The sequence below is a fragment of the Salmo salar genome, chromosome ssa11, assembly GCF_905237065.1.
Source record: "Salmo salar chromosome ssa11, Ssal_v3.1, whole genome shotgun sequence".
In the NCBI taxonomy this organism is placed as follows: Eukaryota; Metazoa; Chordata; class Actinopteri; order Salmoniformes; family Salmonidae; genus Salmo; species Salmo salar.
Window position 1 is genome coordinate 64,934,006 of NC_059452.1, and position 26,857 is coordinate 64,960,862.

The following is a 26,857-nucleotide window of genomic DNA, read 5'->3' on the forward strand; positions in this document are numbered from 1 at the left end:
AATAAGGTATCTGTTTATTTCTAAAAACCTGTTTTCGCTTTGTCATTATGAGGTGTTGTGTAGATTGATGAGGAACAATTTTTATTTAATCAATTTCAGAATAAGACTGTAACCAAAGAAAATGTGGGAAAAGTCAAGGGGTCTGAATACAATTTTTTGGACTGGTACTGGGTACCTTCAGACGAGTCTTGTGAGGCCTGTGGACGTCCTAGAGGAAAACAACTGACATGTGCGTGGTCGTGAGTCTCACCTTTACACATAGGGGTCATATTAGTGTGTAGCCCAAACTGTTCGGACGCTACAGACAGAAGTTGGCAGTTCGTCTGTACCGACTTCAGACAAGTCCTAAGACGCTTGTGGGGGACGTAGAGCAAAATGGAGAACACCATCGTGTTCGTGAGAGTCTCATCTTTCCAAAGAGGAAAGTTAATCAATGCCTTTTTATTTATATTTTTGCAAATGTTCATGTTTTGCAGCAGTATTTGGTTCAACTTGGTGGACTAATCCCACTGGTATGTTACATTTCAGTTGACATCAAGGGGACTAAAGGAAACTCTTCACATATTTTTCTCTGTGCTCCTCTGAATTTATCGGTACTACACCTGCGAAAGTGACTCAGCTAGCCAACATCCTATCAAAAATATCCATTTAAGGAACTGTTCCAAAAATAGTACTTTAAGCTTAAAAAAAAATCGAAATATAATTTGTATATGCGACATATACCTCCTATACATTTGGACAAGACGGGACAGTGAGTTGTGTCAGGGAACTTCCCACATAACATCCATAGATACCACTGGTCTGCCACATGGAAGACGCGGCTGCACACTCCGCTGTTGAACTGAGAGGAAGTTTGAAACTTCATTCTAAAATGGCAGGCTTACGAGAAGCTACTTCAGAATTGCCACATAAGGCCATTTCCTCATTCTAAAATAGCATTCACATCCTCAAATGTCGATTAACGTTTCACATCGACAGAGTCCCGTGCTGCTCTTCTCAAGCGTGTTATACAGCTGTCAATCAAGTAACATACTTCATTATAATTCATAATTTCTTACCATGTGGTCATTCTAAATATACAGTGAATACATCTTTGTTTGTTGGAAACATTCATCAAGGTGCTCCTTGACTGGCTGACAGACAGATACCAGCAAGGAGCCAAGAAGGCAGAACAGGAAGAGGTGAGAATAGTCAGTGTCAGGATAGTTTGGGTTGTTTTTTTGGTTGTTGTTGTTGTTGTTATGTGTTTAGTGTTTGGCCTTGTGTGTTAAAGCAGCGTTGGTGACGTTTCTCAGACAGAAAGTCGCGTCACGTGTTCCAGTTTCCCCACTGTCCATCCAGGAACAAAGGCCTACACCTCTGGCCTCCAGTGGGAGATTATGTGGGAATGTCCTGCCATTGGTGGCGTGTGTCTTTAGTTCAGTCGTTAGCTACGCCTGATTGGCTGTGCATGTCTCCTCAGCCCGGTCACAAGCCATGTCTTAATGGCTGTTTGTGTCCTCAGGCCCTGCCAGCTTGTCCATGGTCCTCTGAGCTCTAGCGTTTCTCTCTGTGCAAAGACATCCAGGCTGCGTGTTTCTAAAAGTTTGCATGTGTGCAACTGAACTTGCGTGTTTATGTGCGTGTTTGTATTTGCACGTACTGTGTGTGTTTAAAAGTTTGTGTGTTTCCATGTGTCAGACTGTGTTTGTGTGTGTGTGTGTTAAATGGTGTGTGTGATGTAGAAGATAAACTCCATGTCCATGGCTGTCTGTGGTACGCTGGCCAAGCCTCCGTGGATGACAGGGATCAGAGCACTGTCCAGCTCGTTCATATAGCGCTGGGGTAGGAGCCTGCCTCCCGAACCCGCCTGGTACTCCACCTGAGACGCACACAAACACAGACAGAGTTATAGTATGACCGGAAGGTCACTATGTTTCAGAGATGGAACAGTAACACTGACTAGTACAATATTTTATTTATACAGCAATAAAATGATAGATATTTTCATAAACACATTTATCCGCAAGTACCGGGTAAGAAGAAGGGCAATACCCAGTCCCTTTCATAGTGTATTGATCTTTCATAGTGTATTGATCTTTCATAGTGTATTGATCTTTCATAGTGTATTGATCTTTCATAGTGTATTGCTTGACCCTTTATAATATGTTATTTACCATGTCTGTTTGTGTGGAGACTCGGAGGGCGAGGGAGTTGATGCCGCTGGCTGACAGGACAGAGAGGTGAGGGGTTAGAGCACTACAGCTGGCCACAGCCATCTCCCTCTGGAACACACAGCAGGACGGCAGCACCGCAGACAGGATCTCGTCTGGATTCTTCAACACGTAGAACACCTGGAGGGAGGGACAGGCAGAGTCAGACAGACCAGTGTAAGTGAGAATGAATGTTTCAGAGAGTTGTGATGGTGCGAGAAGGTGAACAGAACTTGGACTTTACATGTAGGTCAATTGTTATTGTAATACATTGTTGACCCCAAATGAATGTCCATGCAAACGGACAATAAAAGTAGCGTATCGCATGAACTGTGTGTTTCCTACCTCAGTACACCTGATGGTGCGTCCGTCCGACTCAAACTCTGTGTCTTGCTGCATCCTCACACTGTGGACCCCCTCCAGAGGTTTCCCGTCCACACCACTGGTCACACTGTAAGGACACAAACGAATGAACCAATCATGCACAAGGGAGAAGATCACCAGTGTGTGTGTGTGTGTGTGTGTAAATGCACGTGCATGCATGCGTGTATTACCCTTACCCAGTGTTGACGGGAGCACTCCAGTCAACCCAGCGCACGGTGATGTTGTCCCGGAGCTCCCCTCCGTCGGCCTTGCCACAGGGGATGTGGAAGTCCGTCTGTACCCTCAGGGCGGCGCGCAGGGCCTCCATGGTCTCTGGGGGGATCTGCACCATCAGACCGTCCTCCACAATGCTCGACTTGGCGATGAAGCCCGACGAAGCCTTCAGAGCACCGTTGAATACCACGAAGCTGGCCCCCGTCACTAGACAATAAGGTCACAGACTGAGTAACACAGCAGGTATATAAACAGGTCAGGTTACATGGAGGCACTGGCTCGTGTCACTGGCCTGTGACCTATAGGATCTAAGGTCATGACACACCTGCTTCTTATCGGAGTCGTATTCATTACACACCAAAAGGAAGAAAATGGACTAAAACAGGAAGGAACTACCCGAACTTGCCCACAACTAAACATTTTGCGCCCTCTTGAATTCGGGCTCCAGAGTGGCGCAGCGGTCTAAGGCACTGCATCTCAGTGCAAGAGGGGTCACCACAGTCCCTGGATCGAATCCAGGCTGTAACACATCCGGCCGTGATTGGTAGTCCCATAGGGCAGTGCACAATTGGCCCAGCATATTCCGGGTTTGGCCGGGGTAGGCCGTCATTGTAAATAAGAATTTGTTCTTAACTGACTTGCCTAGTTAAATAAAGGCTAAACAAATTTTAAAAAATATGACCCTGTTCTTTGAAAACAAAAAACAGTCTTCTGACCTCTAGTGGGCAATCTGGTTTAGTACTGACCTGTGCGTGTCTTGCCAGGCTGGCTGTTGGCCTGGCTCTGGTAGTTGCCCTCGTCGTTCTGGAAACAGACCAGGTGGGAATCAGCCTCCGAGCTGAAGCCAGCGCCCACACTGATCACATGCTCGTTAGATGCGTTCACCACCTTCAGCATCTAGAAAACACACAAAAAGTTATACTCGCATCAAAACACAAATAACTCCAGCTCTTTATAACACCTGCAGAAGGCACTCTTCCCCTACTAATGGCAAGTTGGTGAGGTTTTATACACCCAACCCCAAATTCAGGTAGTGAATTTATAATCCAAAGCAAACTGCATGTAGCAACCTGGCTTAGCATATTAGCATAGCCAAGCCTTAGCATAACCATGCTAGTTAGCTCTAATGCTACTGGCCCTGAAGTTTGCAGACGACTAATAGTCAGTCTCCTGCATGCTGATGAAAGTGCCCATGACCCTGTTGTTAATGATTTTGTTCATTTTGGTGTGACAGTGAATTCTTACAAATGAATATGACAAAAACCAAAGATATGTTGTCTATGGATTTCAGGCGTCAAACCCTTACCCCTCAAAACACTATCGTCAAGGGCCAGGTGGTAGACACTGTAGACAACTACAAGTATCTTGGCACAACGACTGATAATAAATTGAACTTTTAGTAACACTGACATGTTGTGAAAGAAGGGCCATCAATGCCTTTTTGGTCTCAACTAAACAAGTTTCCTGACTTGTCCAGGTAGATAAGTCGTACATAGTCTATCTTAACGTTTTCTTTGTTTTGCTGGTACTGCAACCTTGGTGTAAAAGCTAAAAATACACTAACTAGAATAGTGAAAGTGGGCGGTAGGATCACAGGAGTCCAGCAGACAAGTGGTGAGGAAGGCAGAATCCATCCTGTCTGACTGTGCCCTCTCTACACCATGACTTCCAGGTTTCCCGGTTTAGATTAACCAATTGTTAAGACTAACAGGTACAAGCACTCCTTCACCCCAATGGCCATTGCCCTTTTGAATACAGGGAAGAGGTGGTGGTAGCCTAGGGATGATGACGTTGAGGATGACGATGGTAATATGTTGTTGATGATTAAGGGGATGTTGATGTTTTCGTCAACACATTGTTGATATGTTGTTGATGAGATGAACTAAGAATGCACACAGCACTTTAGTTATTAGGAAACTTTGGCTTGCTATACTTGTGCTGCTGCTGCTGTCGTCGATCATAGGCCTTCAGAAAGTATTCACACCCATTGACTTTTTCGACATTTTGTTGTTACAGCCTGAATTTAAAGTGGATTACATTGAGATTTATTTTGTCACTGGCCTACATACAATAATGTCAAAGTGGAATTATGTTTTTCGATGTATTTTTTAAAATTATTAAAGTGAATAAATATTCAACCCCTTTGTTATGGCAAGCCTAAATAAGTTCAGGAGTAACAATTTGAGTAACAAGTCACATAATAAATTGCATGGACTCACACTGTGTGCAACCTCTTCTCTGTACCCACACAGAATTATCTGTAAAGGTCCCTCAGTCGAGCAGTACATTTTAAACACACATTCAACCACAAAGACCAGGGAGGGTTTCAAATGCCTCACAAAGAATGACACCTATTGCTAGATTGGTCAAAATAAAAAAAATCGGACATTGAATATCCCTTTGAGCATGGTGAAGCTATTAAAAACTTTGGATGGTGTATCAATACACACAGTCACTACAAAGATACAGGCGTTGCCAGAGAGGAAGGATCCTGTAGGTTCATGCTCTACAACATTCGCAGAGTACGACCCTGCCTCACACAGGAAGCGGCGCAGGTCCTAATCCAGGCACTTGTCATCTCCCGTCTGGATTACTGCAACTCGCTGTTGGCTGGGCTCCCTGCCTGTGCCATTAAACCCCTACAACTCATCCAGAACGCCGCAGCCCGTCTGGTGTTCAACCTTCCCAAGTTCTCTCACGTCACCCCGCTCCTCCGCTCTCTCCACTGGCTTCCAGTTGAAGCTCGCATCCGCTACAAGACCATGGTGATTGCCTACGGAGCTGTGAAGGGAACGGCATACCTTCAGGCTCTGATCAGGCCCTACACCCAAACAAGGGCACTGCGTTCATCCACCTCTGGCCTGCTGGCCCCCCTACCTCTGAGGAAGCACAGTTCCCGCTCAGCCCAGTCAAAACTGTTCGCTGCTCTGGCACCCCAATGGTGGAACAAGCTCCCTCACGACACCAGGACAGCGGAGTCAATCACCACCTTCCGGAGACACCTGAAACCCCACCTCTTTAAGGAATACCTAGGATAGGATAAAGTAATCCTTCTAACCCCCCCCCTTAAAAGATTTAGATGCACTATTGTAAAGTGGTTGTTCCACTGGATATCATAAGGTGAATGCACCAATTTGTAAGTCGCTCTGGATAAGAGCGTCTGCTAAATGACTTAAATGTAAATGTAATGAAACCACTCAGGGATTTCACCATGAGGCCAATGGTGACTTTAAAACAGTTACAGAGTTGAATGGCTGTGATAGGAGAAAACTGAGGATGTATCAACAACATTGTAGTTACTCCACAATACTAACCTAATTGACAGAGTGAAAAGGAAGCCTGTAACAGAATAAAAAAAATATTCCAAAAATCCTGTTTGCAACAAGGTATTAAAGTAGTACTGTACAAAATGTGTCCTGAGTACAAAGTGTTATGTTGGGGGCAAATCCAATGCGTACCACACTCCATATTTTCACGCATAGTGGTGGCTGCATCATGTTATGGGTATGCTTGTACCTTTCAGCAGGACAATAACCTAAAATACAAAGCCAAATCTACACTGGAGTTGCTTACCAAGAAGACCATGAATGTTCCTGAGTGGCCGAGTTACAGTTTTGACTTACATCTGCTTGAAAATCTATGGCAACACCTGAAAATGGTTGTCTAGCAATGATCAACAACCAATTGACAGCGCTTGAAGAATTTTGAAAATAATAAAATGGGCAAATGTTGCACAATCCAGGTGTGGAAAGCTCTTAGAGACTTGGCAGCTGTAATCGCTGCCAAAGGTGCTTCTACAAAGTATTGACTCAGGGGTGTAGATGCTTATGTAAATCAGATATTTCAGTATTTCATTTTCCAAAAATGTGCAAACATTTCTAAAAATAGGTTTTAATTTTGTCATTAAGAGGAATTGTGTGTAGATGGGTGAGAAAAATATATGCATTTAATCCATTTTGAATTCAGGCTGTAACATCAAAATGTGGAATAAATCAAGGGGTATGAATACTTTATGAAGGCACTGCACATTTGTATTGATGGCTGTCAGCCCTATGACTTGACGTACCCTCTGGGACAATAAAGTTGAAACTTTAACTTGTCCTTCAAACCAGATAGAAAGAAAATAGACACATACCAACAAACTCAAAAGTCCTGTAACGCCGTGTCTTACCTCAGTAAAGCTACTCTTGGGAATGTCTATGTAGCTGTGGCCCATCTCCATGTGGATCCTCAGGCCCTCCACGGCAGGCAGACTGTACTGGTAGTTCCTCAGGTCCTGGAAACAAAAACGCAACACAGAACATACTTGAAGGCATTAATAGCGTGTGACCTACTACATTCTCTCAGACATATGACATGCCTCGTAGACAATCATTTTTGCAAAGACTAAAACACACAGTATCTTAGAGGTTTCAGAGCTGTAACAGACAGTGTATGATAACCCAGTCAGACCTGCCCTCACAGGCTCCTCTCTCCCAGCAGTGAACAGTTGGCAGGGAACCAAACTACTGCAGTGTCTCTCCCACAGGAGTCCTGATCTAGCTCTGTGTGTGTCATCTCGGTCCTCTGTCGGCTGGCCCTCAGCTGAACTCAGCAGCACTGCACAGCATATGCTGGCTCAGTGATCATCACAGAGGATCAGGGAGATATCTCTTAACTCTGCTTTAAATCAGGGCTGGAGACCTACTTTTACTGCTTAGCTTCGGTTTGATGTGAATTGTTATATTCAAAGTTTTGATTGATCAAATTGCAAAAAGAAAAAGATACTCTGAAATGTACAATAAAATAATTTGTGTGTGTACTTACAGCCAGCAAGTTCATGATGGTGTGTCCGGTCTCTCTGAACACAGTCTCTCTGAAGCGGACGCTAACCAGCGTACTGGGGTACACTGCAACACAACCCACATAGGGTCAAAGGTCACTAGAATCAGGCTCGACATCCATCTAAACACTTGTTGCAATCCTTTCATTATTATTTCATTGGGTCATTACTGTAAACTATGGCCATGTTTGTAAAGTAGAATCAAAGTAAGAGGATCTCAATGGCCTACAGGCTAAAGCACATATCTAGGTCTTGGCCAAGTTCAAAAGTTTGAAACGTCTATCAGAAAAACTGATTTAAAAGGGTAGGAAGTGTACGTTTTTACTCAAAGTAACAATATTGTCAAAGGCTTAGTAACTTAATTGTAGATTCCCCACACGTGGGGGCCGCATGATCTCTGTGAAGTGGGCTACCAGAGTTTTTCAACCTGGGCATAGTACTAGGGTGCTACAGTAGCTGACTGACTGTCCTGTTGTGATCATTTCCATCTGCCTGGAGCCTTCCTCCAATCGCCATCTTATTGTTGACTCTTCCCCTCGTCTCCTGTGCCCAACGCCGCCTCTGGATTATCTACTTTGGATTTACCTCACTATATCACAATTGGATTAGCGGACTCTCCCTCGGCTAGTGAAACGGCCTCTCCCTCTGAAGCACCTCTCTCCTTGGCTCTTCTTTGGTAGCTAACTCAGCCGTCAATCAGTAAGTCTCCGCTCTCTCTACTTTAGATAACTGCATATACCGGTAACATTATTTGATACCTGGTTAGATAGCAATATGTATTTCCAAAACTTTGGTTTACTTTAATGTAGCTGTAAGTTTGGTGTTGATAGCAACTGGCTGACTCATGCAGTGCTAACGTAACATTAGCCGGCTGGTAGGGCTAATGTTAGCAGGCTACTACGGCTAACGTTAGCAGGCTAGTTGGCTAGCAAACGTGCAAGCTGATTTGTAACAATAAATTCATAGAGTATTTGTTTGTCAATTGGCAAAAAATTACATTGAAACCTGTAGTCATGAGCGCAAATTGATTTGGTTTAATTTGAAGTTCTACATTTGAAGTTATTTCTGTTGGAGTTTACATTATATGGAATAGGCTGGCTTGCCGGGTCATCCATATAATGTCACACCCTGCAAAAACATTTTCCGGCATGACTTTGGCATTGTAATTGGTTTTATGGAATAACTCGAAAAATAGAAAAGGGTTGTAATTTTGCATTGGGACTTCTGATGCAGATATTGATGCAAATCCATATGTTTATGCTACCTACCGTCTTTGAAAACCAGTCAAAGTGTAAAGCCTTCTGAAACGATTCACCATGCATTTATTACCACTGAACCTAGACAAGGCTAGTAACTGTTGGGTTCTCACCACTGTGTTCTGCTCCCAGCCGTAGCAGCAGTCTAAGGGGGAAGACCTTGGCCCAGGGCACCTCCAGCCTCTGGATGAGCAGGCCACAGAGGAAGGGCTGTGGAGGCAGACAGAGGCCCTCCAGGGCCTGAAAGGTAGGGGAGAAGAACAGCACCCCGCCGTGCTCCTTACTACCCAGGAAACTACCTGTGAACGCCACGTTGCCCAGCTCCTCCACAAACTTTCCTAAGGGAGGGGGAGAGACAGAGGTCAGTGTGTGCAGAGTACCACTTCTGCGCGGTGGCAGCACCCCCGGCCCCCATGACGACACGTTATGCAACACCCACACTGCTCAAATCCTAGGCAAATGCACATTTTTTTTTGCCTAATAATGATGTTGGCAGAAGACTGCCTCAGTAGAAATGGTAGGCTATAGACTGTTATGGGTACTTAACTGGTTGCTATTTAGTAGATAACTAGAAATATGTTTAAATGTACAATCAGGGCTCCCCCTAGGATTTTCTGATAAGATGGTTGAGGAGGCCTTAGGTTGGGTTGGGGGGGGGGGCCCAAGGGGGTCAGTCAACTTCCACCATCAGGAAGCTGGAGCATTTTTGTATTTTTGAGGAACCAGTAACTGCGATTTCCTGAAAGCTAGGGCTCTATTTTTGGCTGGCGTTAAGGCGGTGATAGTGTCAAACCCACGTTAGTTAGCAATTTCATCATGTAAAAACCAGCGCACTGGCATTTTCCAGCCCTAACGCCAGGTTCGGCAATTTACCCGTCTTATACCCACTCGCTTGCGCTTAGATGGGCGGGGTGGAAATATTTTAAGTGTGTCCTTAAAAACAAGATAAAAATTCAGGCACCGCTGATAAGGATATTTAAGACCAACCAAAAGCTGGTTTTAGCGGTAACGCAGTTAGTTATGGCATGAATTTTGACAAACGGAACGCAGCCTATCCAGCCATGACGACTCACACTGCCCAAATGCGCATGGAACAAGAGTAGCGTAATGGGCTTTTGGTGCCTGTATCCATCGTATTTAGAAACATTAAAAAAACTTCCCATTGCGTTTTATTTTCTTTAAAACCAAGCATAGCCTCCCCTCCTCTCAATGGCGGCTTTTTCTTTTGTCTGCCAATGCAATCCCGAAGTAGTCAAGACTGTCGATAGAGGGTTTTGGCTCCTGAATCCAATTGGAAATAAATCTTAAATCCCCAAAGCTTTATTAAAGTATCACGTTTGAGAGGAGTAAAATAGCGAGCTGATATTCCCTTTTTATCTATGCATTGTAGGCAGGCACACAATAGTTTAGCCATGCAGGTCACGTTCTGGACCTGCGTAAAATAACTTCCGTGATGTAGGCTATGTCCATGCCCATCACGAAACGAGCGATGAGAACCTCGGTGAATACGGTGAACCTCGTATTTAGAAGTGATCTTTAACCTGTGTTTGTTTTCCGTTTCATCAAAACCCAAGCCCTCCCTTAGGCCTACTATAACGAAGGCTGGTTCAACAGCAATGATTGTCTTTATTATCCTGGTGATTTTATGATATCATTACATTGGACATTTATTTATTGTTGTCGCAAAAAAATAAAATAAAGTGATAGCTTGTTTTTCCATTTTAATTTTATTACAACCACATGTATTAGAATGATTCACCTTCCTGGTAATATTGGGACAACGCTCCGTTGCGTGCTTGCAATGCAACTTCTGGAGATGTGTGAATGTGATCTGTAAAATGGTTCCAATTATGTTAATAAAATATAGGTCTATTTGGGAGCAGTATAACGGTGAGTGGACATTCTCCCTCTCTTTATATTGAATTTTGTCCAGCTACTGTGAAAAGTTTGGATATGTGTAAAACCCTCCATAGTCTGAGAGGTTTTAATATTATATGCCCACGTGGAGAAATGATGGTGCCTGTTAGTTTGACATAGCCTATTTAAAACAAGTTGTTTCGTTTTGTTTAGAATTTGAATCAAATGATTTGTTCTCTTTTAAGTCCTCATCAATATTGAATTGAATATTGCTTATTGACAATGTTTGGCATGTCCATGCTCAACCATAATGCAAATGACAGTAGGCCTAGACCCTATATCAGTGTGAATGCTATTGAAGCCACGCCTTTACTTAGAACAAAACGTGGACTGCAAATGGGTTCAAGTTAACATATTTAGCAAGGATAGGTCTACATTTTGTTATTTCATTTCTGTAAGCCCTTTATACAAACTATAACAGACTAACATTGGAATTGGAGTTGATTCCAAGGCACTACATAAAATATTGTAAACACACAACTTGAAGCAGCCATATTATTTCTCCATGGAGGACGTTTTGATTGGCCAGTGAGGGGCCAAGCCTTGACACACCCGCAGTTTGTTTACTCATCAAAACCCAGCCCTTTCTCGGCAACGTCAGCGAGCGCGGCGATAATTGTGATAGTGAAAATATCCAAAATATTTCAGACACACCCCTGAACCTATAGCTCTACCGCCTGCGCTTAGATTTACCATTTCGTTAGGTTTGTTAAAATAGAGCCCCTAGATTTACCACTTCGTTAGGTTTGTTAAAATAGAGCCCCTAGATTTACCACTTCGTTAGGTTTGTTAAAATAGAGCCCCTAGATTTACCACTTCGTTAGGTTTGTTAAAATAGAGCCCCTAGATTTACCACTTCGTTAGGTTTGTTAAAATAGAGCCCCTAGATTTACCACTTCGTTAGGTTTGTTAAAATAGAGCCCCTAGATTTACCACTTCGTTAGGTTTGTTAAAATAGAGCCCCTAGATTTACCACTTCGTTAGGTTTGTTAAAATAGAGCCCCTAGATTTACCACTTCGTTAGGTTTGTTAAAATAGAGCCCCTAGATTTACCACTTCGTTAGGTTTGTTAAAATAGAGCCCCTAGATTTACCACTTCGTTAGGTTTGTTAAAATAGAGCCCCTAGAGTCTTAAATGATTACAAACAATGTAGTCATACACAGAAGTCTTATGTTTGATCCTAAAGGATATTGCTGGTGGCCTCAATGACACTTTCACATAAAATGTAGGGGTAAATGTAACCCAATCATAGACTAATGGAGCCTAACGTTACTCCTTACAGTCCAAGGACATTACATGTTCTGTTAAAAGGTGCATTCGCTCTGGAAACCAAAACAGACAAATACTCCATCTAAACGTGAATCGATTCTCAATCGCGGTACAGTTCTAGAAACATACAGCCCCTCTGCTTTCATATCACATCAACATCAATATCAATTGGGGGCTGGTCGGAGCAGAGAGCTAGAGAATTCTTCTCCTCAGCCAAGTCCTCAGAATGGCTCAGTTCCAATTTCAGACGGCTGAGTCAGAAACCACAGGGTCGTCTTTCGTACCAGCGTACATTGACCTAAAATTGCGTGAATGCTATGCAAAATGCGTGCAGGTCTGTGTGTGTGTGTGTGTTTCCGCCTACCTCTGTGAGTCCTGATAGATGGAGAGGAACGAACAGAATGTGTGTGTGTGTGTGTGTGTGCGTGTGTGTGTGTGTGCGTGCGTGCGCGTGTGCATCTACCCCTCTGTGCATCCTGGTAGATGGAGAGGTACAGTGTGAACAGGTCTTTGGGCAGAGATCTCTCCTCAGGCAGACACTCCAGGATGAACACTACCTCCCTCTGCCCTACTGTCTGTAGACCACTGGAGCCCAGACACCAGCACTTCCTACTGCAGTCTACAGGAGAGTAGAGAGACACACAATGAGGAAACACATTAGTTTGGGACTGGGACTAGGAATAAGGAGGTTTGAGTTCGATCTCAAAACTCAAAAGGTAACACCCTCTCTTTTTCACCATCCCATCATCTGAACTGATTTGAAGAAAGTGGACAGGGAATGTACTCAGTAGGAATCCACCATATTGCTTTCAACAGTCCCATCTTTTCAGATCAGTGCAGACGAAGGAAGGGAGAGGTGAGGAAGCCACTTTACAGGAGGGTAGAGATGGGTGTTCTACTTACAGCTGACTAGTTTGACATTGACCAGCAGGTTGGCGTTGAGGACAAAGGTTAAAGGTCGCGGGCCTCCCTCCTCCAATAGGAGCAGGATCTGGCAGGGGGCGGGTCGCTCCTCCACCAATAGATCTCCTCCCCCCTCCTCTTCTCCGGTGGTGATGAGTAGAGGTGGCAGGCCCTCGTCATCCTCTGGCAGCAGACTGGGGCTCCTCTCTACGCAGCTCCCTAGCCCACACAGCAGGCTGTAGTCCCAGGGCCCCGACACTGGGGGGCGCACAACCTCCACCTTTGCTGGGACCTCAGGGGCCGACATACCACCCTCAGACACCGCTGCAAAGCCAGGGGATACTCTGCTGCCAGCCTGGAGGAGACGGAGGGATGAGAAATTGGATGAAAGAGAAAATAAATAAACGAGTGCGTCTAGGGGTTTACAATGTGTGTGTGTGTGTGTACAGTACCAGTCAAAAGTTTGGACACACCTACTCATTCCAGGGTTTTTCATAATTTTTGTAGAATAATAGTGAAGACATCAAATCTATGAAATAACACATATGGTATCATGTAGTAACCAAAAAAAGTGTTAAACAAATCAAAATACATTTTATATTTGAGATTCTTCAAAGTAGCCACCCTTTGCCTTGATGACAGCTTTGTACACCCTTGACATTCTCACAACCAGCTTCATGAGGTAGTCACCTGGAATGCATTTCAATTAACAGGAGTGCCTTGTTAAAAAGTTAATTTGTGGAATTTCTTTCTTTCTTAATGCGTTTGAGCCAATCAGTTGTGTTGTGACAAGGTAGGGGTGGTATACAGAAGATAGCCCTATTTGGTAAAAGACCAAGTCTATATTATGGCAAGAACAGCTCAAATAAGCAAAGAGAAATGACAGTCCATCATTACTTTAAGACATGAAGGTCAGTCTCAATCCGGAAAATTGTAAGAACTTTTTAGTTTCTTCAAGTGCATTCGCAAAAACCATCAAGCACTATGATGAAACTGGCTCTCATGAGGACCGCCACAGGAAAGGAAGATCCAGAGTTACCTCTGCTGCACAGGATAAGTTCATTAGTTACCAGCCTCAGAAATTGCAGCCCAAATAAATGTGTCAGAGCTCAAGTAAAAGACATCTCAACATCAACTGTTGAGAGGAGACTGCGTGAATCAGGCCTTCGTGGTCGATTGATGCAAAGAAACCACTACTAAAGGACACCAATAAGAATAAGAGAATTGCTTGGACCAAGAAACAGGAGCAATGAACATTAGACCAGGTGGAAATCAGTCCTTTGGTCTGATAAGTACAAAAAAATGTTGGTTCCAAACGCAGTTCCTTTGTGAGACTCAGAGTAGGTGAACGAATGATCTCTGCATGTGTGGTTCCCACCATGAAGCATGGAGGTGGAGATGTGGGGGGGTGTTGCTGCTGACACTGTCGGTGATTTATTTAGAATTCAAGGCACACTTAACCAGCATGGCTACCACAGCATTCTACAGCGATGCGCCATCCCATCAAGTTTGCGCTTCGTGGGACTATCATTTGTTTTTCAACAGGACAATGACCCAACACACCTCCAGGATGTGTAAGGGCTATTTGACCAAGAAGGAGAGTGATGGAGTGCTGCATCAGATGACCTGGCCTTCACAATCAACCGACCTCAACCCAACTGAGATGGTTTGGGATGAGTTGGACCGCAGAGTGAAGGAAAAGCAGCCAACAAGTGCTCAGCATATGTGGGAACTCCTTCAAGCCTGTAGGGAAATCATTCCGGGTGAAGCTGGTTGAGATGCCAAGAGTGTGCAAAGCTGTCATCAAGGCAAAGGGTGGCTACTTTGAAGAATCTCAAATATGTTTGGATTTGTTTAACACTTTTTTGGTTACTACATGATTCTATATGTGTTATTTCATAGTTTTGATGTCTTCACTACTATTCTACAATGTAGAAAATAATAAAAATAAAGAAAAACCCTTGAAAGAGTAGGTGCCTCTTACCGTGTGTGTGTGTGTGTGTGTGTGTGTGTATATATATATAGAGTTCCTTCCTCACCGTAGGGGGGTCTGGTGTGACAGGGCTGGACTCCTGGGAACTCCTCCTGCCGGTCACAGATAGCCTAGTGGTGTCGGCCACCTCTCCGTTGGGCAAGATGCCATCTGCAAACCACACACGCTTCTGCTCACGAGGACAACCTGACACATCCACCACACAGGGACAGGGACTTCTGTCATTTTCCCCACTTCCCTATTTTAAGTGTTGTTTAGAGTGCTAAATTTATACCAGTGTTTCCCTATATTAAATTAGCTGCCGCTGCTAAAATCACTGCCGCCACTCCCCAAAACGATGATAAAAAAATATATATGATACGATTTTTGGGGGAAATCATTTTAGGGATGGTAAAACGTTGTCAGTGTTAAATTAAACCAAATATAAAGTATGTCGAAAAGATAATGGAGCTATTATTTTTAAATAAGATCTTTGAGAACAAACAATCAACAAAATAAAAAGACTTGAGTCAGGGAGAATCTAAAATTCCAAAAATGTCATGACATGGGACATTGAATTTGTTAGAATTTTTGAGTCACTCAGATAGCATAAGACAGTGTTAAGCCATGGCAAAATGCTAGGGGAAACACTGAATACAAATGAGAAACAAGGGAAAATAAAACAGGAAATCTGGGAAAAATGGAAATGATAACAAAAATCTAAATCTTTCATTATAGCCAAACGGTGGCTGGCTAAGCTATCCAATGGAGAGCAAGAGGATGTTTATCACTTTTGGGAACACCATTAAACAGCAACCCTTGATACTCGTTCAAGGGGTGCATAAGTACCGTCGCTGCCGGGGGTTTTGAGCACGGAGACGGGCACCATGACGGTGGGCGGAGGGGAGTTGAGGGTGCCTGCAGCTCGGGCCTGCTGCAGAGGGGGGATTGTGCTGCAGTACTCTGACGGGACGTTGGGGTTGGGGCTCGGACCTGTCGGACTCATCATACGCTCCAGCGCCTGGGCTAGAGGGGGAGGAGAGAGAGATAGAGGGAGAGGTGAGGCAGGTAAAGAGTGAGTGAGAGATGGAGAGTTGGCATACAAACATGGGTATTTTACAAATGTTCCACTCTTAGAATAAAAGCACTTTTTTCCCGGGTATCCCGGTATTTCTTTAAAGTGTCATTTTTAAGCAATAAGGCCCGAGGGGGTGTGGTATATGGCCAATATACAATGGCTAAGGGCTGTTCTTAAGCACATCACAACCCAGAGTGCCTAGATACAGCCCTTAGCTGTGGTATATTGGCAATACACCACAAACCCCCGAGATGCCTTATTGCTATTATAAACTGGTTACCAAAGTAATTAATCAGAGCAGTAAAAATACATGTTGTCATACCTGTGGTATACGGTCTGATATACCATGGCTTTCAGCCAATCAGCATTCAGGGCTCGAACCACCCAGTTTATAATAATGCATATAAAACCATAGGACAGAATTATGTGCCTTTCGAAGGTGTATTATACATGACATTTAATATTTACTTACTACATACATTCTCATTAAAAAAATATAATAACACTAAAGCAATATAAAGTCATTGATAATCTCGCAAGGTCTCGTTTTAAAATGTGTATTTGTGTCGTTGGAAACAGCCTGAAACACCGAGGCAAAAATAGAACCGGTTCAACTGAACAAACCACTTTATTTAGGGTACAGTGCCTTCGGAAAGTATTCAGACCCCTTGACTTTTTCCACACTTTGTTCGGTTACAGGCGTATTCTAAAATTGATTCAATTGTTTTTTTCCTCATCAAGCTACACACAATACCCCAATGACAAAGCAAAAACTGGTTTTTAGAAATGTTTGCTAATCTATATTTTACATTTACATAAATATTCAGACCCTTTACTCAGTACTTTGTTGAAGCACCTTTCGCAGCAATTACTGCCTCCAGTTGTATTGGGTATGACGCTACAAACTTGGAACCACCTGTATTTGAGGAGTTTCTCCCATTCTTCTCTACAGATCCTCTCAAGCTCTGTCAGGTTGGATGGGGAGTGTTGCTGCACAGCTATTTTCAGGTCTCTCCAGAGATGTTTAATCGAGTTCAAGTACAGGCTATGGCTGGGCCACTCAAGGGCCCAGCCACTCCTGGGTTGTCTTGGCTGTGTGCTTAGTGTCGTTGTCCTGTTGGAAGGTGAACCTTCACCCCAGTCGGAGGTCCTGAGCAGGTTTTTAATCAAGGATCTGTGTACTTTGCTCCGTTCATCTTTGCCTTGATCCAGACTAGTCTCCCAGTCCCTGAAAAACACCCCCAAAGCATGATGCTGCCACCACCATGCTCCACCTTAGGGATGGTTCCAGATTTCCTCCAGACGTGACGCTTGGCATTCAGGCCAAAGAGTTCACTCAGACCAGAGAATCTTGTTTCTCATGGTCTGAGAGTCTTTAGGTGTCTTTTGGCAAACGCCAAGCAGGCTGTCATGTGCCTTTTACTGAGGAGTGGCTTCCACTCTACCATAAAGGCCTGATTGGTGGAGTGCTGCATCTACACAGAGGAACTCTGAAGCTCTGTCAGAGTGACCATCGGGTTCTTGGTCACCTCCCTGACCAAGGCCCTTCTCCCCAGTTGCTCAGATTGGCCGATGTGGCCAGCTGTAGGAAAAGTCTTGGTGGTTCCAAACTTCTTCCATCTAAGAATGATGGAGACCATTGTGTTCTTGGGACCCTCAATGCTACAGACATTTTTTTGGTAGCCTTCCCCAGATCTGTGCCGACACAGTCCTGTCTCGGAGCTCTACGGACAATTCATTCGACCTCATGGCTTGGTTTTTGCTCTAAAATGCACTGTCAACTATGGGACCTTATATAGACAGGTATGTGCCTTTCCAAATCATGTCCGATCAATTTAATTTACCACAGGTGGACTCAATCAAGTTGTAGAAACATCAAAGATGATCAATGGAAACAGGATGCACCTTATGTAAATAAGTTATTTTATACATTTGCTAAAAATACTGTTAACGCTTTTTCATTATGGGGTATTGTGCGTAGATTGCTGAGGATTTTGTTTTATTTAATCAATTTTAGAATAAGGCTGTAACATAACAAAATGTGGAAAAAGTCAAAGGGTAAGGAATACTTTCCAAATGCACTGTACAATCTAGGCCTTCTTTGTTAACATAGGAATGTTATGATAATGAAATAAATAAATAAAATAAACAGCCAACATACAGTAGGACAATAAAAATCAGGCTTTTCCCAAAATAAATTGCTGGTTAAATAGCCTACATTGTATCCAAATATAGCCACAGCATAATATAAATGAAACCACAGCGTCATTGCATTTTGGTACACCAGAAGTACAGTCCTTTCCAATGGAACGCTGCGTTTGCCTTGCAGCGTTGTGTTGGAGAGGCAGTTGTAGTGCATACGTTGGATTTATCTAACCTATACGTCAAACTGTATGCGTAGACAGCTTGACAGAAATGGTAGCAGAAGGTGAATTTTTTACATTTGCTGAAGCCCCCTCCCTTGGTGGCGCACAATTAGCCCAGCGTCGTCCGGGTTAGGGGAGGGTTTGGCCGGCACGGATGTCCTTGTCCCATCGCGCACTAGGGACTCCTGTGGCGCACAATTAGCCCAGCGTCGTCCGGGTTGGGGGAGGGTTTGGCCGGCACGGATGTCCTTGTCCCATCGCGCACTAGGGACTCCTGTGGCGGGCCGGGCGCAGTGCACGCTGACACAGTCGCCAGGTGTATGGCGTTTCCTCAGGCACATTGGCGCGGCTGGCTTCCGGGTTAAGCGGGCATTGTGTCAAGAAGCAGTGTGGCTTGGCTGGGTTGTTTCGGAGGACGCATGGCTCTCGACCTTCGCCTCTCCCAAGTCCGTACGGGAGTTGCAGCAATGGGACAAGACTAACTACCAATTGGATACCACGAAATTGGGGAGATTTTTTTATGTTTTTTTATGTAAAAACAACAAAAAATAATGTAGGTATGCCTACCATACCGGTAGCTCAAACGTTGGAGCCAATTTTGTTACCGTAGGCCTAACTGCATTTTAAGGCCGCGTGTACAGTTTCAACACAAACAATATGCATAAACAATAGGCTATAGTAAATATGATAGAATATTACAACATCACACACACACAAAACACACACACTGAGACATTGCACATAACAGCTGTAGACACATCTGGACAGGACATATGCATGTTCTGTGCTGTAGCGAATAAACATTATTTCACGGAATGTTTGCCATGTCCTAACAGCATTTATTGTATATAGCCTAAGTAAACATAAATGGTGAAAAGTAATCAAAACAACTGTTCCACCAGCTCTCTTGGCCAAGCCTCACGTTTAACAGACACTCCAATATCTATACAGCAATCTAGTGTGGACAGATGGAAGCCCTGCATCACATTTAAAATGTGAGCTATCCTTCTCACACGACTGAGAAAAACCAAGCCAAGCTGGACTGCCCTGGTTCTGCATCCACCATAGTTACTGGAACTGTGCTAGAAAAGACGATATGAAATTAAAACCGAGTCAGCACACTATGGTTCAGTTTGACTCTGTTATTGTAAATCGGGCAAGAGTGAGAGAATGGGATATGGATGGAGAGCGCGAGAGAGAAAGAGTTGGGGAGTTGATTCCAGGAAAGCGAGTGGTGGCCTAACTCAGATCAGGCCAGGCATGCTAGCAGATACACATATACTTCCAGTCATTGCCCTAGTTAGCATTGGCTTTGCGAAACCCTCTAACTTTCTTCATACGGGACACAGTCTCATAAAAATGGTACCCGCGATTTCATCTGACTCTGGGGAAGTAGATAAAAGGGCCTCATTGTCAAAATCCCGAAGTATCCCTTTAAAGCTAGACAGTCAGGGAGTATCGATAATTCCCAAAACAATGGATAGAGGACCCTCTTTTGCAAATTTTGATGGCATTGAAATATAACACATTTCCTAATGCAGCCCTGCAGACATCACTGTAGACCAAATGTGGCCCAAGGGGCAAAATGAGTTTGACACCCCTAACCTAACGGAACACCCGATGCCGTGATTCGTCCGCTAGCTGCTGTGTGTGTGTGAGTGAGAAGTGCTGACTGGGCTCTGGCCTTCATCATATTGATTAAACACCATATCATCTTTATTGGCCTGGTTGGACAGGCCCGAGCTAACACAGTCCGTGAGACTACCTGTACGACACACACACACACACACACACACACACACACACACACACACACACACACACGTGAATGAAGCCACACAAGCGCAGACACTAGTTAGGCTATTAGCATGGGTTAAGAGCACTACTCACAACAACAGATAAATAGCACAACAAAAGAGAGAGAGAGACTGACGAGAGAGTTTAAGAGATTCACCTTGATCTTTCTGAGAGGAGAGAATGACATGGCATAAAAAGCGCAGCAGTCTGTGTCCTCTAGGAGCACTTAACAAGCCCATACAGATCAACAGAGAAATAAACTGAAATGAATCCAGTGTGTGTGTGTGCGTTGCGCACCACAACAACATGAACACAGAATCAGATCATAACAGATAAACCAGTGTGAGCTAGAAGCACCAGGCTTCTTGTTCTTCTCTTTTAAAAATTCAGAGGGCGTCCCATCTTACCTTGCTTTCACTCCTCCAAACTCAGAGCTCTGTAGGTCCCCTTGGTCACGCTAAGTAGGTCCCCTACTTAGCCTTACCGACGTTAGCCCTTGTTAGCTGAATGTAAATGGGCTGTATTAGCCTAACTGAAGCAAAGTATATTAGCCATATTACAGTAGATGCTAGCCTATGCTAACTTGACTGAAGCTAGCTCTGTGCAGCTAACAGCCCAGCTGGGAGAAGACTCCAGGCAGGCAGGGGAGGTGTACAGTGAGCCTCACAGACTGCTCCCCACACTGATGAGAGCGATGGGGAGAGTAATGGAGGAGGAGGGAGGGAAGGATGGAGCGTCGCATCACTCTGCTCCTGCCCTCAGTCCCAATCAAAGTGGATGGCCCCTTTTCTTTTTCTCCCTCACACACACACAGCAGACAAGGGGACGAAAATAGTCACACCAGCCTGTCCCTGGACATGTGTGCCCGTGCCAGAGATGGAGTCAATGTGCAGTGTGTGCGCGCATCACATGCTCACTGCGTCAGGTGGCTCCCGTCCCACACACACAGTCAAGGACACACACTAACATCTTGACTCCTTCCAGCCATAACTACATAGCTCTATCTCCGCCCCTTTCTCTGCACCAGTCATATTGTCCTGACTCTAACCTCAGCTCTGTTTCTGGAAAGGAGAAAGTCATTCACATGACCAGGGAAGCAGAACCATAGAAATTGAATACATAGAACAGAAACTTTTCTTTTCCACCTGATTTCGAGCCATGCATGTTTGAATCCTTGGGCACCCGCAATCTCTGTACAGGGAAGGCACAACCGGGCCCACGAGGGGTTGGCGAACTTGACGACGTGACGATGACTTGGGGGCAGTGGGTTTAGAACATCAATGACAAAAACTGGATACAAAAAAAATTATATATCACCATCCAAAAGTGCAGTTGGCAACTGGGAGAGCAAAGGGGCAGGTGCTCGGGCACAGGTAGACCCCTATCTGTGTACGTGCCTGGTGGAAAATGACAGGAGCATGGGGAAAAGCACACGCATAGAGACCGGTGAAATACAGTTACACAAGCTGGTCTTACACTTTTACACAGTCCCACACACACACACACACACACACACACACACACACACACACACACACACACACACACACGTTCACGCAGGCTGTGAAAGAAAGCACTTCAGGCACTCAACTTTAACTTAAGATAGATCTCAAGGATAAATTGGCTAATTTACAGATCCCCCCCTTAGACTGTGTCTAAAAACTTCACTAGCTGTCAAGTCCTTGCTTCCTCCGTCCTTGGAAGGTCAATTAGATGAAGTCTGAGGGAGGGACCTTGGATCCTCTCCTCCAATGAGAGGTTTGAGGGGAATTGAGGAAACACGGATTTGACAACTAGTGACATTTTCAGACAACCTTATGCCACTCATTAGCCTACACTGTGACCAAGCCACAAACAAGCACAACTACCAGTTAACAAAGTGCTATTCATCAGTCATGTGCTGCTCTAGATAGTCTAAGGCTCTGTCTCAAATGGCACTCCATTCTCTATAGTGCACTACTTTTGACCAGAGCCCATTGGGATGCAGCCTAGAGGACAGCAACAAATGTTCCTTCTAAGCTGAGCGGGTGCGCAGTAGCCCCGAGACTGCCGCGGAAGCTCCCCTAGGACTGTCAGAATAAATATCAGCCCGTGGAGAGAAGCAGGAGATTGAACTTCACTCAGCTTTATACGGTTTTCCCTGTTAGTTAACACTATCAACGTTTCCCTTTACTGTGGCAATTGTGATCAAATCAACGCAATATTGGCCACTTTCAATGCAACATACCCAAACAAAAACAAACTATGCAAGACTTGGTATCCAAAACTAACTACGCAAAGATTTTGTTGTAGGCAGAACAGAGCGGAGTAGGATTCTATTGCATTGACATGCATGACTCAGCCCATACTCTACACAGACCGGTGCAGAATAACCAATCAGAGCTGCAGTAGATCTACACAGAACAAAAATATAAACACAACATGTAAAGGGTTGGTCCCATGTTTCATGAACTGAAATAAATGATCCCAGAAATGTTCCATACACACAAAAGGCTTATTTCTATCAAATTGAGTGTACAAATTTGTTTACATTCCTGTTAGTGAGTATTTCTCCTTTGCTAAAGATAAATCATTCCACCTGACAGGTGTGGCATATCAAGAATCTGATTAAAAGCATGATCATTGAACAGATGCACCTTGAGCCAGGGACAACAAAAGGCCACGCTAAAACACAATGCCACAGATGACTCAAGTTGAGGGAGTGTGCAATTGGCATGCTGACTGCAGGAATGTCCACCAGAGGTGTTGCCAGATATTTTCATGTCAATTTCTCTACCAAGGTAGTTTTAGAGAATTTGGTAGTACGTCCAACCGGGCGCACAACCGCAGACCACGTGTATGGCAATGTGGAGGCGAGCAGTTTACTGAAGTCAACGTTATTAACAGAGTGCCCCATGGTGGCGGCAGAGATATAGTATGGGCAGGCATAAGCTACGGACAACTAGAGAGATTCTGTGATGAGATCCTGAGGCTCATTGTCATGCCATTCATCTGCCGCCATCACCTCATGTCTCAGCATGATAATGCACGGCCCCATGTCGCAAGGATCTGTCCACGATTCCTGGAAGCTGAAAATGACCCAGTTCTTCCATCGCCTGCATACTCAAGACATGTCACCCATTGAGCATGTTTAGGATTCTCTGGATCGACATGTACAACAGCGTGTTCCAGTTCCCGCCAATATCCAGCATCTTCGCAGAGCCATTGAAGAGGAGTGGGACAACATTCCACAGGCCACTGTAAACAACCTGATCAACTCTATGCGAAGGAGCTGTGCAGCGCTGCATGAGGCAAATGGTGGTCACACCAGATACTGACTGGTTTTCTGATCCACACACCCAACTGCTTTAAAAAAAAAAAAAAAAATACTTACAGTATCTGTGACCAACAGCTGCAAATCCATAGATTAGGGCCTAATGAATTTCTTTAAATGTACTGACTTTATTATATAAGCTGTTATTCAGTAAAATCTTTGAAACTGTTGCATGTTACATCTATATTCTTGTTCAGTATATACAGTGCCAGTCAAAAGTTTTAGGACACCTACTCATTCCAGGGTTTTTCTTTATTTTTTCTATTTTCTACATTGTTGAATATTAGGGAAGACATCAAAACTATGAAATAATATATGGAATCATGTAGTAACCACAAAAAGTGTTAAATCAAAATAGATTTTATATTTGAGATTCTTTGAAGTAGCCACCCGTTGCCTTGATGACAGTTTGCACACTCTTGGCATTCTCTGCAAAGCTGTCATCAAGGGCGGCAGTGGTTAGAGTGTTGGACTAGTAACCGAAAGGTTGGTGGATCGAATCCCTGAGCTGACAAGGTAAAAATCAGTCGTTCTGCCCCTGAACAAGGCAGTTAACCCACTGTTCCTAGGCCTTCATTGTAAATAAGAATTTGTTCTTAACTGACCTGCCTAGTTAAATAAAATGGTTAAATAAAATAAAGTCAAAGGGTGGCTACTTTGTAGAATCTAAAATATATTCTGATTTGTTTAACACTTTTCTGGTTACAACATGTACTCCATATATGTTTTGATGTCTTCCCTATTATTCTACGATGTATAAAATAGTAAAAATAAAGAAACACCCTTGAATGAGTAGGTGGCGCCAAACTTTTGACTGGTACTGTATGCAAATAGACCATTGCAATATATGGATCTGTGCCATTTACTTTGATTTGGACTGTGTTTACAGCATGAGCAGTCATGAGTAGATTAGCTTGTTTTGAGATCGAAGCGAAAGCTGCATGCAGCCAAGTGTGCACATTTTGTTTATATCCTTTGCTAGTTATTAGTCCAGTTACAGATCACTTGTAGTCAGCAATAGAGGAGTGATTGCTTCTTACAAAAGCGCAAAATGTGTACATTTCTAGACATCTTTCAAAAGCAAGTCAGGTAAAGACATTTGCCTTAAAATGGGAAGTGTTGTGTTTTGAGACAGGCTTGAATAAATTAAGTAGCTAATAGCCAGAGGGTAGCATAATTTGTCTGATTCTCTGTAAATGGTCTGAGAATAATAATGCATTTTATTTGGTTTCTTGCATCAAACAACAATTTTCAGTCACCTTGTCTGAAGGTGAAGTGGATAAACAGGTTAATGTCAAGCCCTATAGTCGTGGCCAAAAGTTTTGAGAATTACACAAATATTAATTTTCAAAGGCTGCTGCCTCAGTTTGTATGATGGCAATTTGCATATACTCCAGAATGTTATGAAAAGTGATCAGATGAATTGCAATTAATTGCAAAGTCCCTCTTTGCCATGCAAATTAACTGAATCCCCCAAAACATTTCCACTGCATTTCAGCCCTGCCACAAAAGGACCAGCTGACATCATGTCAGTGATTCTCTCGTTAACACAGGTGTGAGTGTTGACGAGGACAAGGCTGGAGATCACTCTGTCATGCTGATTGAATTTGTATAACAGACTGGAAGCTTCAAAAGGACGGTGGCGCTTGGAATCATTGTTCATCCTCTGTCAACCATGGTTACCTGCAAGGAAACACGTGCCGTCCTCATTGCTTTGCACAAAAAGGGCTTCACAGGCAAGGATATTGCTTCCAGTAAGATTGCACCTAAATCAACCATTTATCGGATCATCAAGAACTTCAAGGAGAGCAGTTCAATTGTTGTGAAGAAGGCTTCAGGGCGCCCAAGAAAGTCCAGCAAGCGCCAGGACCGTCTCCTAAAGTTGATTCAGCTGCGGGATCGGGGCACCACCAATACAGAGCTTGCTCAGGAATGGCAGCAGGCAGGTGTGAGTGCATCTGCACACACAGTGAGGCAAAGACTTTTGGAGGATGGCCTGGTGTCAAGAAGAGCAGCAAAGAAGCCACTTCTCTCCAGGAAAAAACATCAGGGACAGACTGATATTCTGCAAAAGGTACAGGGATTGGACTGCTGAGGACTGGGGTAAAGTCATTTTCTCCGATGAATCCCCTTTCTGATTGTTTGGGGCATCCGGAAAAAAGCTTGTCCGGAGAAGACAAGGTGAGCGCTACCATCAGTCCTGTGTCATGCCAACAGTAAAGCATCCGGAGACCATTCATGTGTTGGGTTGCTTCTCAGCCAAGGGAGTGGGCTCACTCAACATGTTGCCTAAGAACACAGCCATGAATAAAGAATGGTACCAACACATCCTCCGAGAGCAACTTCTCCCAACCATCCAGGAACAGTTTGGTGACGAACAATGCCTTTTCCAGCATGATGGAGCACTTTGCCATAAGGCAAAAGTGATAACTAAGTGGCTCGGGGAACAAAACATTGATATTTTGGGTCCATGGCCAGGAAACTCTCCAGACCTTAATCCCATTGAGAACTTGTGGTAAATCCTCAAGAGGCGAGTGGACAAACAAAAGCCCACAAATTCTGACAAATTCCAAGCATTGATTATGCAAGAATGGGCTGCCATCAGTCAGGATGTGGCCCAGAAGTTAATTGACAGCACGCCAGGGCAGATTGCAGAGGTCTTGAAAAACTGCAAATATTGACTCTTTGCATCAACTTCATGTAATTGTCAATAAAAGCCTTTCACACTTATGAAATGCTTGTAATTATACTTCAGTATTCCATAGTAACAGCTGACAAAAATATCTAAAGACACTGAAGCAGCAAACTTTGTGTAAATGAATGTGTGTGTCATTCTCAAAACTTTTGGCCACGACTGTACATGTTTTTTTCCAAAGGTCTCATGGAATGTAGGCCTATACTGAACACCACACATTGGCTGCTACTGTAGGCTGAACAATAGAACAGCTATGTCCATGTTAAAATGTTATGGGATGCATTTTCTCCTTTGTTTTTGATGGTAGGCCACTCTGGCAGGACTACATTATAATCAAATAGCCACAGTAGCCTATTTGGCCACTTAAAACTAACTTCAAAAGTGGGTACAGCATCTGTGTTCACAGTAAACGCGACCAGGAAGTTGCAAAGAATTTTCACAACATTCAAATTTGCCCTCAGCAGACCTGAAATTTTCTCACTAGGGATTTTTTTTGGAGGGCACATTAATAGCAACTCTTGTAACACCGTCCGTTTTGCTTCTTCTTCAGAATTGTTCTTGAAATGCATATTACTTCAGTTCAGTAAGCACTCCAAGTTGAAATAGTTGAGAGACCTTGTCTGACATTCCTTCTAAGTGACCTTGAAGTTCAAAGAGAACATAAACTAGGATACTTTCC

At 43.9% G+C, this 26,857-nt stretch overlaps 1 protein-coding gene across 3 annotated transcripts in view; it reads right to left on the bottom strand.

The window, feature by feature from the left end:
• Positions 1-421: 421 nt before the first annotated feature.
• Positions 422-26,857, bottom strand: part of LOC106562918 (zinc finger FYVE domain-containing protein 16) — a 58,069-nt gene continuing 31,633 nt past the window's right edge. For 2 of the 3 annotated variants that reach the window (XM_014128019.2, XM_014128021.2), the window contains exons 5-16: positions 15,779-15,955; positions 14,997-15,136; positions 12,958-13,312; positions 12,518-12,673; positions 8,981-9,205; positions 7,596-7,678; positions 6,961-7,065; positions 3,536-3,686; positions 2,753-2,996; positions 2,538-2,643; positions 2,157-2,333; positions 422-1,861 (exon numbers count right to left, since the gene is read on the bottom strand). In XM_014128019.2, coding sequence (XP_013983494.2) covers positions 1,703-1,861; positions 2,157-2,333; positions 2,538-2,643; positions 2,753-2,996; positions 3,536-3,686; positions 6,961-7,065; positions 7,596-7,678; positions 8,981-9,205; positions 12,518-12,673; positions 12,958-13,312; positions 14,997-15,136; positions 15,779-15,955 — 2,078 coding nt within the window. In that variant the 3' untranslated portion in view covers positions 422-1,702. The remainder of the gene's footprint in view (positions 1,862-2,156; positions 2,334-2,537; positions 2,644-2,752; positions 2,997-3,535; positions 3,687-6,960; positions 7,066-7,595; positions 7,679-8,980; positions 9,206-12,517; positions 12,674-12,957; positions 13,313-14,996; positions 15,137-15,778; positions 15,956-26,857) is intronic. The other variant, XM_014128020.2, reaches the window with a different exon arrangement.